Raw genomic sequence first — 13,264 nt, forward strand, 5'->3', positions numbered from 1 at the left:
CAGTTAATGGCACGTACATAGGAAAGAGCCTGCACGTACATGCGTGTGTGCAAAATAGCCATAAGCAGCAGAATACGCAACTAAGAGTGCGGGGAGAAGGGAAAGAAGTGATGACTAAAAATATTTCAATACTCAACGCGGAAAGAACCAAAAGAACCAAAAGAGGAAAAAAACTCCGCGCCATCGGTTAAATCTGAATGTAAATGCATGCATGACCTGCGCTGACGGCATCAAATCCACGAGTCAAGCATAAAGGCTGATGGAGAGTAACCGATGGATAGCAGAAGCAGAAGGTTGAGAATGTAAGAAAAAATGGACAAAAAGCAATCGAAGACAAAAACGATAAAAATGTCTGGCGGCTAAATATTGTTTGCTTTCTCAGCAATGCAGACAGCCAACACTCACTTGCCATTTCCAATACATACAAGTGCAACTACAAAAACACTACACTGACAGGTTCGTTCTTCTACTTTGCGTCGGCACACAGCCGCCGCCAATTGCTTTTGTACCGTTAAACGCTCAGCGTTAAAGTTATTATCTCTGCCATTTGTTAAACTGATTTACGGAAGTGTTCATATTCTTGTTGCTGTTGTTGTTGTTGTTGCTGCTGTAAAAGTCCCATTCAACTGATGTTGTTGCAATTTTCATTACTGATATCTGTTCCGCATTTCTTTGGTGGTGTCAGACGCAGCGCCAACAGCTGCTTTTCATCAATGTATGTCTAGTTTGTTTGCGCAAACTTGAGGCAACCATTTCCAGTGCAAGCGCTACTCCACTTCTCTCACTGCTCACCTTACTTGCCGCTATTCGATGTTGTTGGCTCAGATTAGCAGTCAATAGTACCCAAAATGGCAGCGCCAACGCGCAGGAACCAAAATTTCATGCTATTGTTCGTTCGTTGTTGTTGTTGTTGTTGTTGTTGTTGTAGCGTTAGTGCAGGAAATGGCTGCCAGAGGTCGTCGTCGTTGCCATCGTCGCTGCCAGTATACTATATATGTATATGCATGTGCATGTGTGTGTGTGTATGTGTACGTTGTAATAGCATGTGCCAACGCCACCTCCTCTGCTATCGGCACAACGTGAGCGCTTGTGTGTTAGATGGAGAAGTGTGGTGGAGCGCGCAGTGATTCCTGTGAGCGCAAATGGGGTGTGTTCTCTCTGACTGCGCCATTACAACAAAAACGAAGCTTTACAAATACCATATCATACTCTGTTGCTCGATTGGCGCGCGCGCGCGCTTATTTGAGAGCATTTGAGCGGGTGCATTTATGCAAGTCTGCAAGTGTGTGTATTTGTGTGCTTATGTGTAGTAGGAGCGTAAATTTCCAAGAATAAAATAGAAAATCAAAATCCCTTGACTAAATTTTTCATTGGTTGGCTGTGATTGCGCGCTCAGTATGTCGTTGGCGCACTTACACACTCACTCATTCGGTAAGCGATAACCGCTTTTGTAGTAGCACACTCACTATGTGGGTATAACAGCGAGTGTTAGCTGAAATCAATTATAATACGTCTGTATGTGTGCATTTATTTCCACGACACAATTTTCCAGTGCAGCTCAGATTTTTATCTCTGGCATTGATAGTCGTCGTTGCCGATTTTGTTGGTTGTTGATGTGACACTGTGGTGCCGTTGGCCCCAATACACACCAATGCGCTTATTACATATACATATATACCTACATATGTGTGTTGTGTTAGAATGTGCATGTGTTTGTTTGTGATTAGAATGGCAATGGCGTTCATTTCTTGATAATGCTTTCGTTTTTAAGAATTGTTCGAAGGGAGGAGAGCACGTTTTGCAACAGACTTACATACATGTATATGTTTATGTGAATATGTTATGAGTGCTCACGTTGCTTGCCAACCATTAGTGGATTTTTCAATTTTTGCTTTAAATTGATTTTACCAACAAAAAAGAGAGGAGACTCGGTATAAGAGCTCCCTGCAAATTGAGGGAAATAAATTAAATCAACTTAAAGTCTATTTAAACAATGCGCACAGTTTTCATTTATTCACGAGAAAGTTGGCAGTGTCCGTCACATTTTTCGAAATTTTGTTGTATTGTAGGTATTTCTACTAAAGTATTTTACACTAAATCTCCTCCGTTATTCCCAGAAATTCGCTTTTTTCAACTTTGAATGTCACCATTATATGGATGGTGAGCGAATTCGTTTTTTTATTGTAGAAATTTCGAAGTTCTCTTCTTGGAATATTTTTTTTTATTTATTTATAAAAATGAGAAACAACAATACAATTGTTATTGCACAGCGAAAAAAGGAACACTGGCTGCCAGGGCCTTCGGCTCAGGTTCTTGGAATATTTAAATTAATTTTTTCGGAAGGGCAGTACAGTCAGTATCTCCCTCTATAATGCCACATGCGAAAGTAAAGGAGAGAATAGGTCTTCTGCCTGCTAGAGGTTCGAGAATTAAAAGAAATAAACGAGCAATATATGACGGAAGAGGCTCAGTAAATGGTAAAGACCGCAGACCACACTTAAAAAAGGGAAAACCTTTCGAATTTTCTTAGAATTGTTGAGAAGGTCACTAAACAATAATGGCATACTCAGGGTGAGAACATACAAAAGAGGGGTAAATCATTTTTAAAATGTATGGGTATGAGAACTTCGAGCTATTCCACCGAATGAAACCAAACATCGCAAGAGATTTAGAAATTCCGTATCGGCGCAGTATTTCAGTTATTTTTTTTAAGTTTTTTGTATGGTAATTAAAATTATTTTTTATACAAATGCAGTTCATACTAGAACAATGGCCAAATAAAGCAAAGTTTCGAACTTCGTGCAAAATTTCATCAAAATTCCAAACTTTTTACTCAGGGATTTTAGAAAAATTTTAGGTTTGCTTTGAATATCTCAATAAATTTTAGTAAAGTGCAAGTTCCAAGTCATTAAAAAATCACGTTGATTTTTGACAAATTTTCCTGCTGACGGTGTTAAGTGTTTTTTTTTTCATATAGAAGAAATGTGGAGTAGGCATTACATGGAAAAAATGCACATGACCGCGACCGAAAAAAATTTCCAAAAATCAGTGTAATATTTGACCTACTTGAAACTTGCATTTTACCAAAATATATTGAGCTATAAAATGCAAGCCTGAAATTTTTACAGAAATTCTGATTATAAAGTTGGAAATTTTGATGAAAGTTTAACGAATTTTTTTAAATTTTGATGAAAATTTAACGAATTTTTATAAATTTTGTACAAAGTCTGAAAGACTATATGGTTTTTAAAGATTTATTTAAATATCATCCTCCAAATTCGTAACAAGCGATCTCAAAAAACCGCCCGCAGTTCTGTGCCGATCTGAAGGATTTTCAAAAATGTGTCCACCATATTTGGTCCGCCATTTGAATTTCGAAAATTTGATTTCAGATTCGTAATTAGCAGCCCCGAAAACCCCCAAGTACCAAGTTTCAACTCGATACGATACGATTTTGAATTTTGGCTACTTTTGAAGTTCGCAGCCCATAGTGCGCTGAGTGGTTTGAGAAGAAGGCTAGAAGGCTAACCAACTACTAACATTAGGTGTATTTATTTGGACATCTGTAGAGTATGGCTTTCATCATGAAGATTGAATAAATAGAATTTCCTGGAGTTCTCAAAAAATCTATACAACTTCTCTCGGGAGTACTACGTACTGCGAGACTCTTAGCCATATAACCGTCAAGCTTGGCTCACTTCGTAACCACTTCTATTGAAGCTGTAGAAATGAGTAAGCGGTAGAGCCCATTCATTACATGCAGTTTGAATGCCTTCGAGAAACGAGCGCTTCGAAAAAAGAACTTCGAGAAAAGAGCTTCAGATTCCTGGAAAATAACTTCTTCGTAGAACTGAACAATTTTGACTCTTACTCTCTGTTGAGTCTTTTTGGATATGCCTAAAGATTATAAAGGTAGGGCTACGATGCCATAAATTTTGCTTTTGCAACACAATGAGCCTTCGTCGCTACCGCGAAAGCTCGTCTTATCTAAGCTAATCGATATCCCCCGGTAGAGTAATGCGCTCGAGAATATTCAAGTCTTCCATTTTGACTCTTTTACTGATTTTCAAGCTAATATAACGTTGGGAACATCTAAAAATGTTCCATCGGAGGCGCCCAAAAACGTTCGATCTAATCGGAACCTAACCTTGCAAAGTTGTTGTTGTTGTGACATTGCAAACATTCTTCATAAATTTTTGGGATCAGTCATTGGCCGAATATAAGTCTGTAGAACCAATACAGGGTTTGATTGAAAAGTAATGAAACTTTATTTTTTAAGCAGTTTTATTAAACCTTTTGACTTACATAACTAATATTCTTCCAAATAGGACCCTTGAGCGTCAATACACCGTTGGTAGCGGTCCTTCCACTGCAGGAAACATTTTTTAAACTCATCCGCCGGAATCGCGTTCAATTCGACTGTCACAGTTTTTTGGATCGCCTCGATGGAGTCGAAACGCCTCCCCTTCAGCTTTCTTTTCAGCCGCGGGAACAAGAAGAAGTCCGCAGGGGACAGGTCTGGGCTGTAGGGTGGGGAAGCACCGTAACCCCCACCTTGGCCAATGCAGAGGTGCAGAGGAGGCGGTTTGCGTCGGCGAATTGTCGTGATGAAGGGTCCAATTGTTGGCGAGGTCGGGGCGAACCCGGGCGACGCAGTTTTTCAGCCGAAATTTAACTCTTCACTGATCTCACGTAGACTAGCACGACGGTCAATGTTCAAAAAATCACGAACCCGGTTCACATCTTTGTCTGTTTGCGTCGTCGAAGGCCTTCCAGATCGCTGTTCGTCTTCGACGTCCTCCCGGCCTTCCTTGAACGACTTGTGCCACCGTTTTACCTGGGCACTGGACAGAGATTGGTCTCCGTAAGCCTCCTTGAGTAGCCCAATGGTTTCGATACTCGTTTTGTTTAGCTTTACGCAAAATTTGATCGAGTAACGTTGCTCCAACGATCGCTGCATTGTCGCCACTGCAAAATCCTAACACACTTTTAAAATAGCTTTCACGCGCGGAGCGATGTTGACTGCACCGCTGTTGCCAGCGAACTGGGACCGGCTTCTAGTAGAAGGGGAAGGTACAACGATCATTTTCCCCCACCAGCCGATTCGGTTGATCGCTTGGCAGACGCTCCGCGCGGGAAGGCTCATTACTTTTCAATCAAACCCTGTATATGTTTTTTGTGGTGACAGACTAGCAAGTCTCGCAGCCCTCAAGCCTCTTAGCCCTCAAGTCTCTTAGCACTCAGACAGAATTAAATCCATTGTACTCGGGTTCCCTTTTTAATTTTCTTTAAATCTACCCGACCTCCGAAGAAATCTGAGTAGATCTGCCAATGCCAAAGACCGCAAGCCTGACTCGAGCGAAGGCCGAGCAGACGCGCAGAAAGTGGTCCGCCGTCCCATCCTCCTCTCCACAAGCAGGGCAGAGCGCACTGCCTGAGATGCCTACCTTTTTCAGGTGATTCGCCCATAGAAAGTGGCCCGCGATCAGTCCAACTAGCTGCCTACAGTCCTCTCTGCCTAATGACAGGAGGATCGGCGACAGTCGGTCGGACGCGGCAGGTAACATCAGTTTTGTCTATCCAAGAAGAGCCAGCAGCAAAACCGACTACAGTCACAGAATTTATGTGAAACAAATTTGTTTAAAAAAAAAAATAAATAAATAATTGGCGCGTACACTTCTGTTAGGTGTTTGGCCGAGCTCCTCCTCCTATTTGTGGTGTGCGTCTTGATGTTGTTCCACAAATGGAGGGACCTACAGTTTCAAGCCGACTCCGAACGGCAGATTTTTTTATGAGGAGCTTTTTCATGGCAGAAATACACTCGGAGGTTTGCCATTGCCTGCCGAGGGGCGATCGCTATTAGAAAAATGTTTTTTATTAATTTTGCCTTCACCCAGATTCGAACCAACGACATCTCTGTGAATTCCGAATGGTAATCACGCACCAAACCATTCGGCTACGGCGGCCGCCAAATTTGTTTAGCACTCAAAAAAAAATCTGTATGCTCGTCACTGGTCTCAACTAATTTTTAAAAACACTTTTTAATATTTTCCAAATCTTACCTGTATGTATGTAGGTGTGCTTCTTCATATCACTTTTTTGGTGGAAACGTTTTCCGCAATAACTGCACGGATAAGGCCGGGTGTCGCTGTGAATTAGCAGATGTGTGGACAGCGTACTGGAGCGTTTGAAGCGTTTTCCGCATTGTTTGCACTCAAAGACCTTCTCCACATTGTGTACAGCTCTGGCAAGAGGAAGAAGGGGAGAAGAAAGGAAGCAAATTTTAGCTATGGAGCAAATAAAAGTGAACCAAATTTATACAAATGAAATCTCTTTGCGGGCTTTTAAGCCACTAACTTAAGAGCTCTTTAACAGCTACGCTTTTCCTTTGCCAACTTAAGAGTTTGGAGTGGGTGCCAAAAAACGTTACATTTGGTTTTTAATTTAATTGCACTACGCTACAAATTAATTCGTTTACCGAATGTAAGCCTTTAGCTGCACTCCCCCTTGGCTTTCCTGTGCTCATTAAATTTTAACACAATATGTTAAAAGGCTTTTGGGACAACATCAACATACCTGTGTTGGCTCAAACTAACTTCATGACCGAAGGTCTTGTTGCAGAGTTCGCAAGCGTAGGGCTTCTTGCCGTGATGCGTACGTCGTGAATGGACTTCGAGTCCGTGCGGCGTGGAGAACATCTTCTCGCACTTCATGCATGAGTAAAGGTCACTGAATTGCGGCAGGCCTGGCCATTTGGCCATGTGGTGAAAATGCAGATGCGGTGGATGTGGCAGGCCGAGATGGGAATTCGGTGGCAGACCAGACGCATCGCCATTCTGGCCTGCCTGCAGCGGCACCATTAAGTTGCGTAGACGAAAGAGATCTTCCTGTGAAGCGGGATGGTAGCTGGGGTGGGGAGAAACAGAGAGAGAGAATGCTAATGTAATGCAAACAAACACTAACGTATGTGTGTGTGAGTTTGAGTGAGCAATTAAATATTTTGCAGCTTTTAATTAAGTTTTTGGTGTTTTGCGTTTTTTTTTTTTTTTTTTTTGCTTTTGTTGTTCTTTCTTTATTTTATTTTTTAAGCTGCCATATGCGCAATTGAGCTACTTACGCTGAGGTCAGACCAGATTGTTGGCCCTGGTGGAATGCAATGGCGGCAAAGGCGAACGGGAAAGCGGGTGACAGTAGTGGTCTTTGAAAGAATGCCGGCTCATAGCCACCGCCGCTGCCGCCCGCACCACCACCACCGCTACTCGTGTAACCGTTGCGAAATGCCTCGAAGGGATTCACACCTACGGGTATGCTCACTGCTGTGGGTGATTTTTGCGTTGGACGCATTGGCGCCGCCGCCGCCGCCGCCCCATGTACTGGCTCATCGCGTCGCAATAACGCGGACACCGAAAACATTTCAGACTTTTTTGGACTGGAGCTAATCAATAGTTCCGCGGTGGTCGGTGGTGGCGAACAGATTGGACTGGACCGGTTGGTGTGATGTGAGGCAGGCGGTGGCGGTGAATCAACTTCGAGTTCCAGCGAACTCGAACGTGAACGCGAGCGGGAATGTAACGAACGACGACAATTGCTGTCATCGTCGAGATCGATTTGTGATGATGAGGTGCGCGAATGACTGCGCGATCTCGAATTCATATCGCGTACGATGAATGGGCGCTGATGTTCGCCAACGCCACTCAATGGCTGTTGTAGTTTCCATTGTAGTATTTGATTTTTGCTCAATATACAAATTGAGTTGTTGTTGTCTTCATCATGCTTGGCAGCAGCGGCAGCCGCTGGGCTGGTCGTAAGCAGCGCAGCTGGATGATGACTGGGCAAATGCTCTGATTTGACAAGGCGATTAATGCTGAAGGCGAGCTCATCTGGAAGGAAAGAAGATATGTTTGTAGAGGTATTTGAAAAGCTGGAGAAATGGACGAAATAAAACAAGCAAAAAAATTTAATTAATTTAAGTTTTAGTGCCAAGTGAATTTGAGCCTTGAGAACGGATACGATTATAAGCAAAATTTATATGAAAGAAATTTAATGTTGTAATCTGCAGCCTGGTGCAGCCTCGTATTCACATGTGGAATGGAATAACTTTGCAGTTTTCAGTTTTTTTGTTGCTAATTATTAAATTATGGTCCATAAAAAAAACTTTTAAATTCAAGCTTTTATTTGTAGTAATTTTTTTTTTTTTTGGTTTTTTTTTTTAATTTTAAGGGGGAACTGTGAGTGGTCAAAAAATAGTCAATTTTTTGGTATTTTTTTTTTTTGTAAGTAGGAATGATTATTCGCTGATCGGACAAAAGGCAATTTATTAAATATGTATTACACTATGTTGATGTAAATTTTTATTAAAAAATATTGAAAATTGACAAATTTATGTAAATAAACGTAACGAGTTAAAAAAATGACGTCATCTGGTGGCAGCGATACAGCAATGAATAATCATCTGAAATCAAAACACCAAAAATTTTATTACTCTACATAATAGTGGCTATCGTTGTACGTAGCCGTTTTTGCTTTTTTTTTTTTTTTGACAAAATGGTGGTGATTTGAATTTCGATGTATGTTTTTCACCATTTTTTTATTTTCAACTGGTCCAAAAAATAGTTACTTTCAAAATTTTGAAAATCGGCTATGTACAACGATAGCCAATGCGATAACAAAAATTAAAAAAAAATGAAAATTAAAATCGGTTCACTAGCCTTCGAGAAATCGTTGCCACTGCATCAAAAAAAATCGTTTTGAGAAAAACGCGTTTAAAGTTTTTATTGGTCGTTGTAACTCACTACCTGCCCTTATTGTATTGTTATACCCAATAAATCGTAAATTTTCAAGATTTTAAGTTTATAATTTTTTTACAATTTTTTGAATATTTATACTTTCAGAAAATGCAAACAAAATCGATTTTTTTGAATTTTCACAATGGCGTTCCCCCTTAAAAAAATCAAATTGTTTTTTTTTTTAGAAAATTTTTATGCCACGATTTCCTGCGCAAATGGTGGGAACAAATTTATGAAAAATTGGGCACAAAAGACTTTGAGGTCGAAGTGCAAACTTCCAATAAATCTAAATCTAAAATTCAAATATTTACCACAAAAAACTGTGTTAAAACAACTACAAAGGTCAAAATCTTGGGCTACAATGGAGAGAAACATCAACAACTGGGTAATGGGAATTTTTCAAATATTTGTAACCGAAAAATGTACAGCGGAAGCAATTTTATTATGTGTCAAAAAATAGTTTCTTATCACAGCCAACAGCCGATTGAGGTTAGCATAAAGCTAAAGGTCCCTCCATTTGAGGACGCTCGTCATAAACTGAATCAGAAGCTCGGTCATTAATTTTTTGAAAATTCTTTGTCTTGAAAATTCTTATAGTAATAATTAGAAAAAATGGACAAATATATCAGGTCAGTCCATAAGTTCGTGCGTATTTTACCCATAATTTGACTTTTGTACGATTTTTGCATACAAAAAATTATTCGTGGAATATAACGGAACTATTTATATTTTCTTTGGTATATTGTGCATTCAACAAGTGATTTTAATCGTGTTGTTAAAAAGTAAAATGGAATCTTCGAACGCGTTTAAGAGGAATATTTTGTATTTTTTTTTATAAAAGTGGTAAAAATGCAACATCTGCTGCTGCAGAAATAAACACTGTTCACGGAGAGGATACCGTGAGTGTAAGGACTGCGCAAAAGTGGATTTCAAAATTCCGAAGTGGTAACTGCGACGTGGACGATGCCCCGCGCGCTGGTCGTCCTGAAGTCTTTAACTCCGACGCCTTGCTCGAACTCGTGGAAGCTGAGCCAAATTTGACAGTCGATATGATAGCTCAGAGGTTGAATTCATCGCATGGAACAGTTCACAGGCACCTGGTTCAGTTGGGAAATGTTTCAAAGCTGGGAAAATGAGTTCCACATAGACTTTCCGTCGCCAATCTTCTGCAGAGAGTGAAAGTGTGTTCTCAGCTGCTGTAACGGCTTGAAAATGAAAGTTTTTTGAACCGTATCGTTGCTGGTGATGAAAAATGGGTCCTTCTCAGCTGCTGTAACGGCTTGAAAATGAAAGTTTTTTGAACCGTATCGTTGCTGGTGATGAAAAATGTGTCCTTTACAATAATCCTGTTAGCAAACGCCAATGGTTAGATAAAGATGAAACACCAGAACCGACCCCTAGAGATGACCTTCACAGCAAGAAGATTCTCCTGTCTATTTGGTGGGATATGGCTGGTATTGTTTATTATGAACTTCTGGAACTAAACCAGTCGATAACTGCTGATTTCTATTCCCATCAGCTATCAAACCTGAATGAGGCACTTAAAAATATCGACCGTCTTTAGTGAATAGACGCAAAGTTTTGTTTCACCACGACAACGCAAGACCTCATACCGCAAGGCAAACATTAGGCAAGCTAAACGAGCTCGGTTGGGAGCTAATGCCGCATCCACCATACTCTCCGGATATTACACCTTGTGATTGTCACCTTTTCCGTGGACTTCAATCCCAATTGAGTAACAAGAACTACTCCTCGAAAGAAGCTATAAAAAGGGATATTGAAGAGTATTTTGGCTCCAAGGACAACACATTTTTTGAGCAGGGAATTAAAAATTTGCCTAAACGTTGGGAATACATTGGAAATAATGAAGGAAAATATATTATTGATTAATAAATACTTTAAACATCTTTTTTATTAATTTTAAAACCACCTTTAAGAAACGCATGAACTTATGGACTGACCTGATAATTAATGCAGAATGATAATATACATTTCAAAGTTTTTTCAGCCAAACACAGTATTCCAAACGGTGGAATTATATTTCATTTGTTGCAGCTTTAATATAAATTTTATGTTTTTTTAACGAATTTTGGCTTACAGGGACGCCCCTTTTGTAAATTTATGCAAGTGACGTCGAATAAAAACCATCCGGAAGAGATTAGCTTTAAAACACAACAAACTTTGTATAAATCGGAACATTCTGTGCGTAGTATCGGGTGCTTTTTTCGCTGCATGAGAACTATCGATATCTATAACTCTGATTTGACAGCTAAGACTGGCAAACTGTGTGGACAACGCTTCCAAATTTCAGAAATTTACTTAAAAAAAAAAATCTGATTGCGATATTCATAAAACACTGGCGGCATCATCAGCCCTCATTCCGAAAGAATAGGAAATTAGAAACTCGATTACAAAATTTAGAAACCTGAAAATTGTCAAAACTTCACTCCACTCATAAGCACATAATTAAAAGTTTTAAAGAGAGAATTGCCAAAAAATTTAATAAAATTGTGGAAATCGCTTGCAACTGGAGATAAATCTGAAATATTGGGAAACTTCACTCAACTCATAAGTAAATAATTATAAATAATAAAATCAAATAAAGTTTGATTAAAATGGGCTCCAAAAATTTAATGAAATTTTAGAGATTCAATTGCAAAGTTAAAAAACTTGAAAATTGGCGTAGGAACCAGCACTAACACCGTTAACAATGTCAGCCTTGAAATCCAACGGAGAATCTCTCTTGCCCACAACTGGACTAAGTAGGCAACTGAGCAGTAAAGTCCTCTCTCGACGAACAAAACTCACACTCTACAAGACTCTCATCATGCCCGTCCTAACGTATGGCGCAGAAGCTTGGAGAATGACAACATCCGATGAGGCGTCCCTTGGAGTGTTTGAGTGGAAGATTCTGCGGAAGATTTTTGGAGATGCAATGAATTGTATGGGCTTTACGACGATATAGACATGGCGCAGCGAATAAAGAGAAAGATCATGTCACGTTTCCACGACAGTCGGTTCTACGTTACCGAAACGACCCGGCTTTATATCCGGCCAAGGACTGTCACTCCAGCAGCATTCCCTGTATGTAAGTATGGGGAATGTGTATGCTGCTATAACAACAACAAAGATCATGTCATCCGAATGGGTACAAACGCTCCGACTCTGAAAGTATTTGATGCGGCACCAACTGGAGGTAGCAAAGACAAAGGAAGGCGTCCTTCGCGAAACGACTAATGCGGCTTGTTGAACTCAGCCGAAATCGCGTAAGCGTTTATCGCGCTTTAGGGTTACCGTACTTTAGGTTAGGCAGGGTTACATCAGTTGCCTGCTACGGAGTATACTCAGGCGCATATGCCATTGTGGTGCCGCGTGGGGAGCTTATCGTTATCTCTCCTAAACCCAGTGTGAACTTTTGAAACATTTTAGAACATCTTTGATTTCCACAGTACTGAGACCTACCAGCTCACCTAAAGTGCTGCATCTACGTCTGGGTAGAGCAGGACAGTGGCACAAAAGGTGCGAGATCGTCTCTTCCATATTTAGGCAGCTTCTGAAAAAGTCATGTGTCTGCGCGCCCATCCTCTGGGTGTGCTAAGAATATGCCTATTTTAGCTTAGCAGAGATGGGCGATTCTGCAGGTGGGTTCGTTACGATATCTTTCATTCACTGTTTTTACAATTTGTTGAAAACTAAATGGCTTAGAAGTCTGTGAAGGTATGTCTATGTCATTGTCTGCGTACTCAGCAGCCAGCTTGGTGTCAAGTCTCGCTAGTTCCTCGGCCCTACAGTTCCCTGGGATGTCGCAATGACCGGGTGATTTGAGGTGAAATGACTCAGCCATCTCTTTCAGAGATGTGCGGCAATTCATGGCAATCTTAACCCTACGGTGGGTACCCAGATCTGGCCAAACTGGTTTTTTCGACTTTGGACGTGAATTTAATGTATTTCTACTATAACTAACTACTTGAGCTTTCAGGTAGCTTCCTAAAATTTAATTTTCTATCGATTTATCCTTTGGATCCTGTCCTCGAATAGGACGAAAAACGACCAGACCCGGATACTCAACCGCAAGTTTTAAAAAAGGTGTCCAACGGAGGGTTAGGGGTTGTCAACTGCTTTGCGAGGTATTTTTTCGCCGATTGGCTACCAGTGAAAATGTAGACTTCATCTTCTTGTATCACGTCACACTGTGCCGATATCACGAGTTCCATTATTGCCATCAGTTCAGCCTGAAAGGCACTGCAATAGTCGGGGAGCCGAAAGCTGAAGAAGATCCCCAGATATGCGGAATATACACCTCCGCCCACCCGACCCTCGGGCTTTGAGTCATCTTTGCATACTTCTATGCACTTGCCCTGTCTTGAAGCGTCCCATTCCCACCCTTCCCTTAATCGTAGAAGGATCGTGAATGTTTGAATGGCAATCGTAAGCGGTTGTGCATAGTTCACCAGTCCAGGAAACTCCGAAATATCAGT

General features: G+C 40.7%; 1 protein-coding gene across 2 annotated transcripts in view; it reads right to left on the reverse strand.

Annotated features, from left to right (window-relative positions):
• Nucleotides 1–13,264, reverse strand: part of LOC129249117 (B-cell CLL/lymphoma 6 member B protein) — a 91,014-nt gene that overhangs the window by 23,503 nt on the left and 54,247 nt on the right. For both annotated transcript variants that reach the window (XM_054888768.1, XM_054888769.1), the window contains exons 2-4: nt 7,118–7,880; nt 6,577–6,906; nt 6,063–6,244 (exon numbers count right to left, since the gene is read on the reverse strand). In XM_054888768.1, the coding sequence (XP_054744743.1) occupies nt 6,063–6,244; nt 6,577–6,906; nt 7,118–7,880 (1,275 nt within the window). The remainder of the gene's footprint in view (nt 1–6,062; nt 6,245–6,576; nt 6,907–7,117; nt 7,881–13,264) is intronic.

The sequence above is a fragment of the Anastrepha obliqua genome, chromosome 5 (genome assembly GCF_027943255.1).
Source record: "Anastrepha obliqua isolate idAnaObli1 chromosome 5, idAnaObli1_1.0, whole genome shotgun sequence".
Classification (NCBI taxonomy): domain Eukaryota; kingdom Metazoa; phylum Arthropoda; class Insecta; order Diptera; family Tephritidae; genus Anastrepha; species Anastrepha obliqua.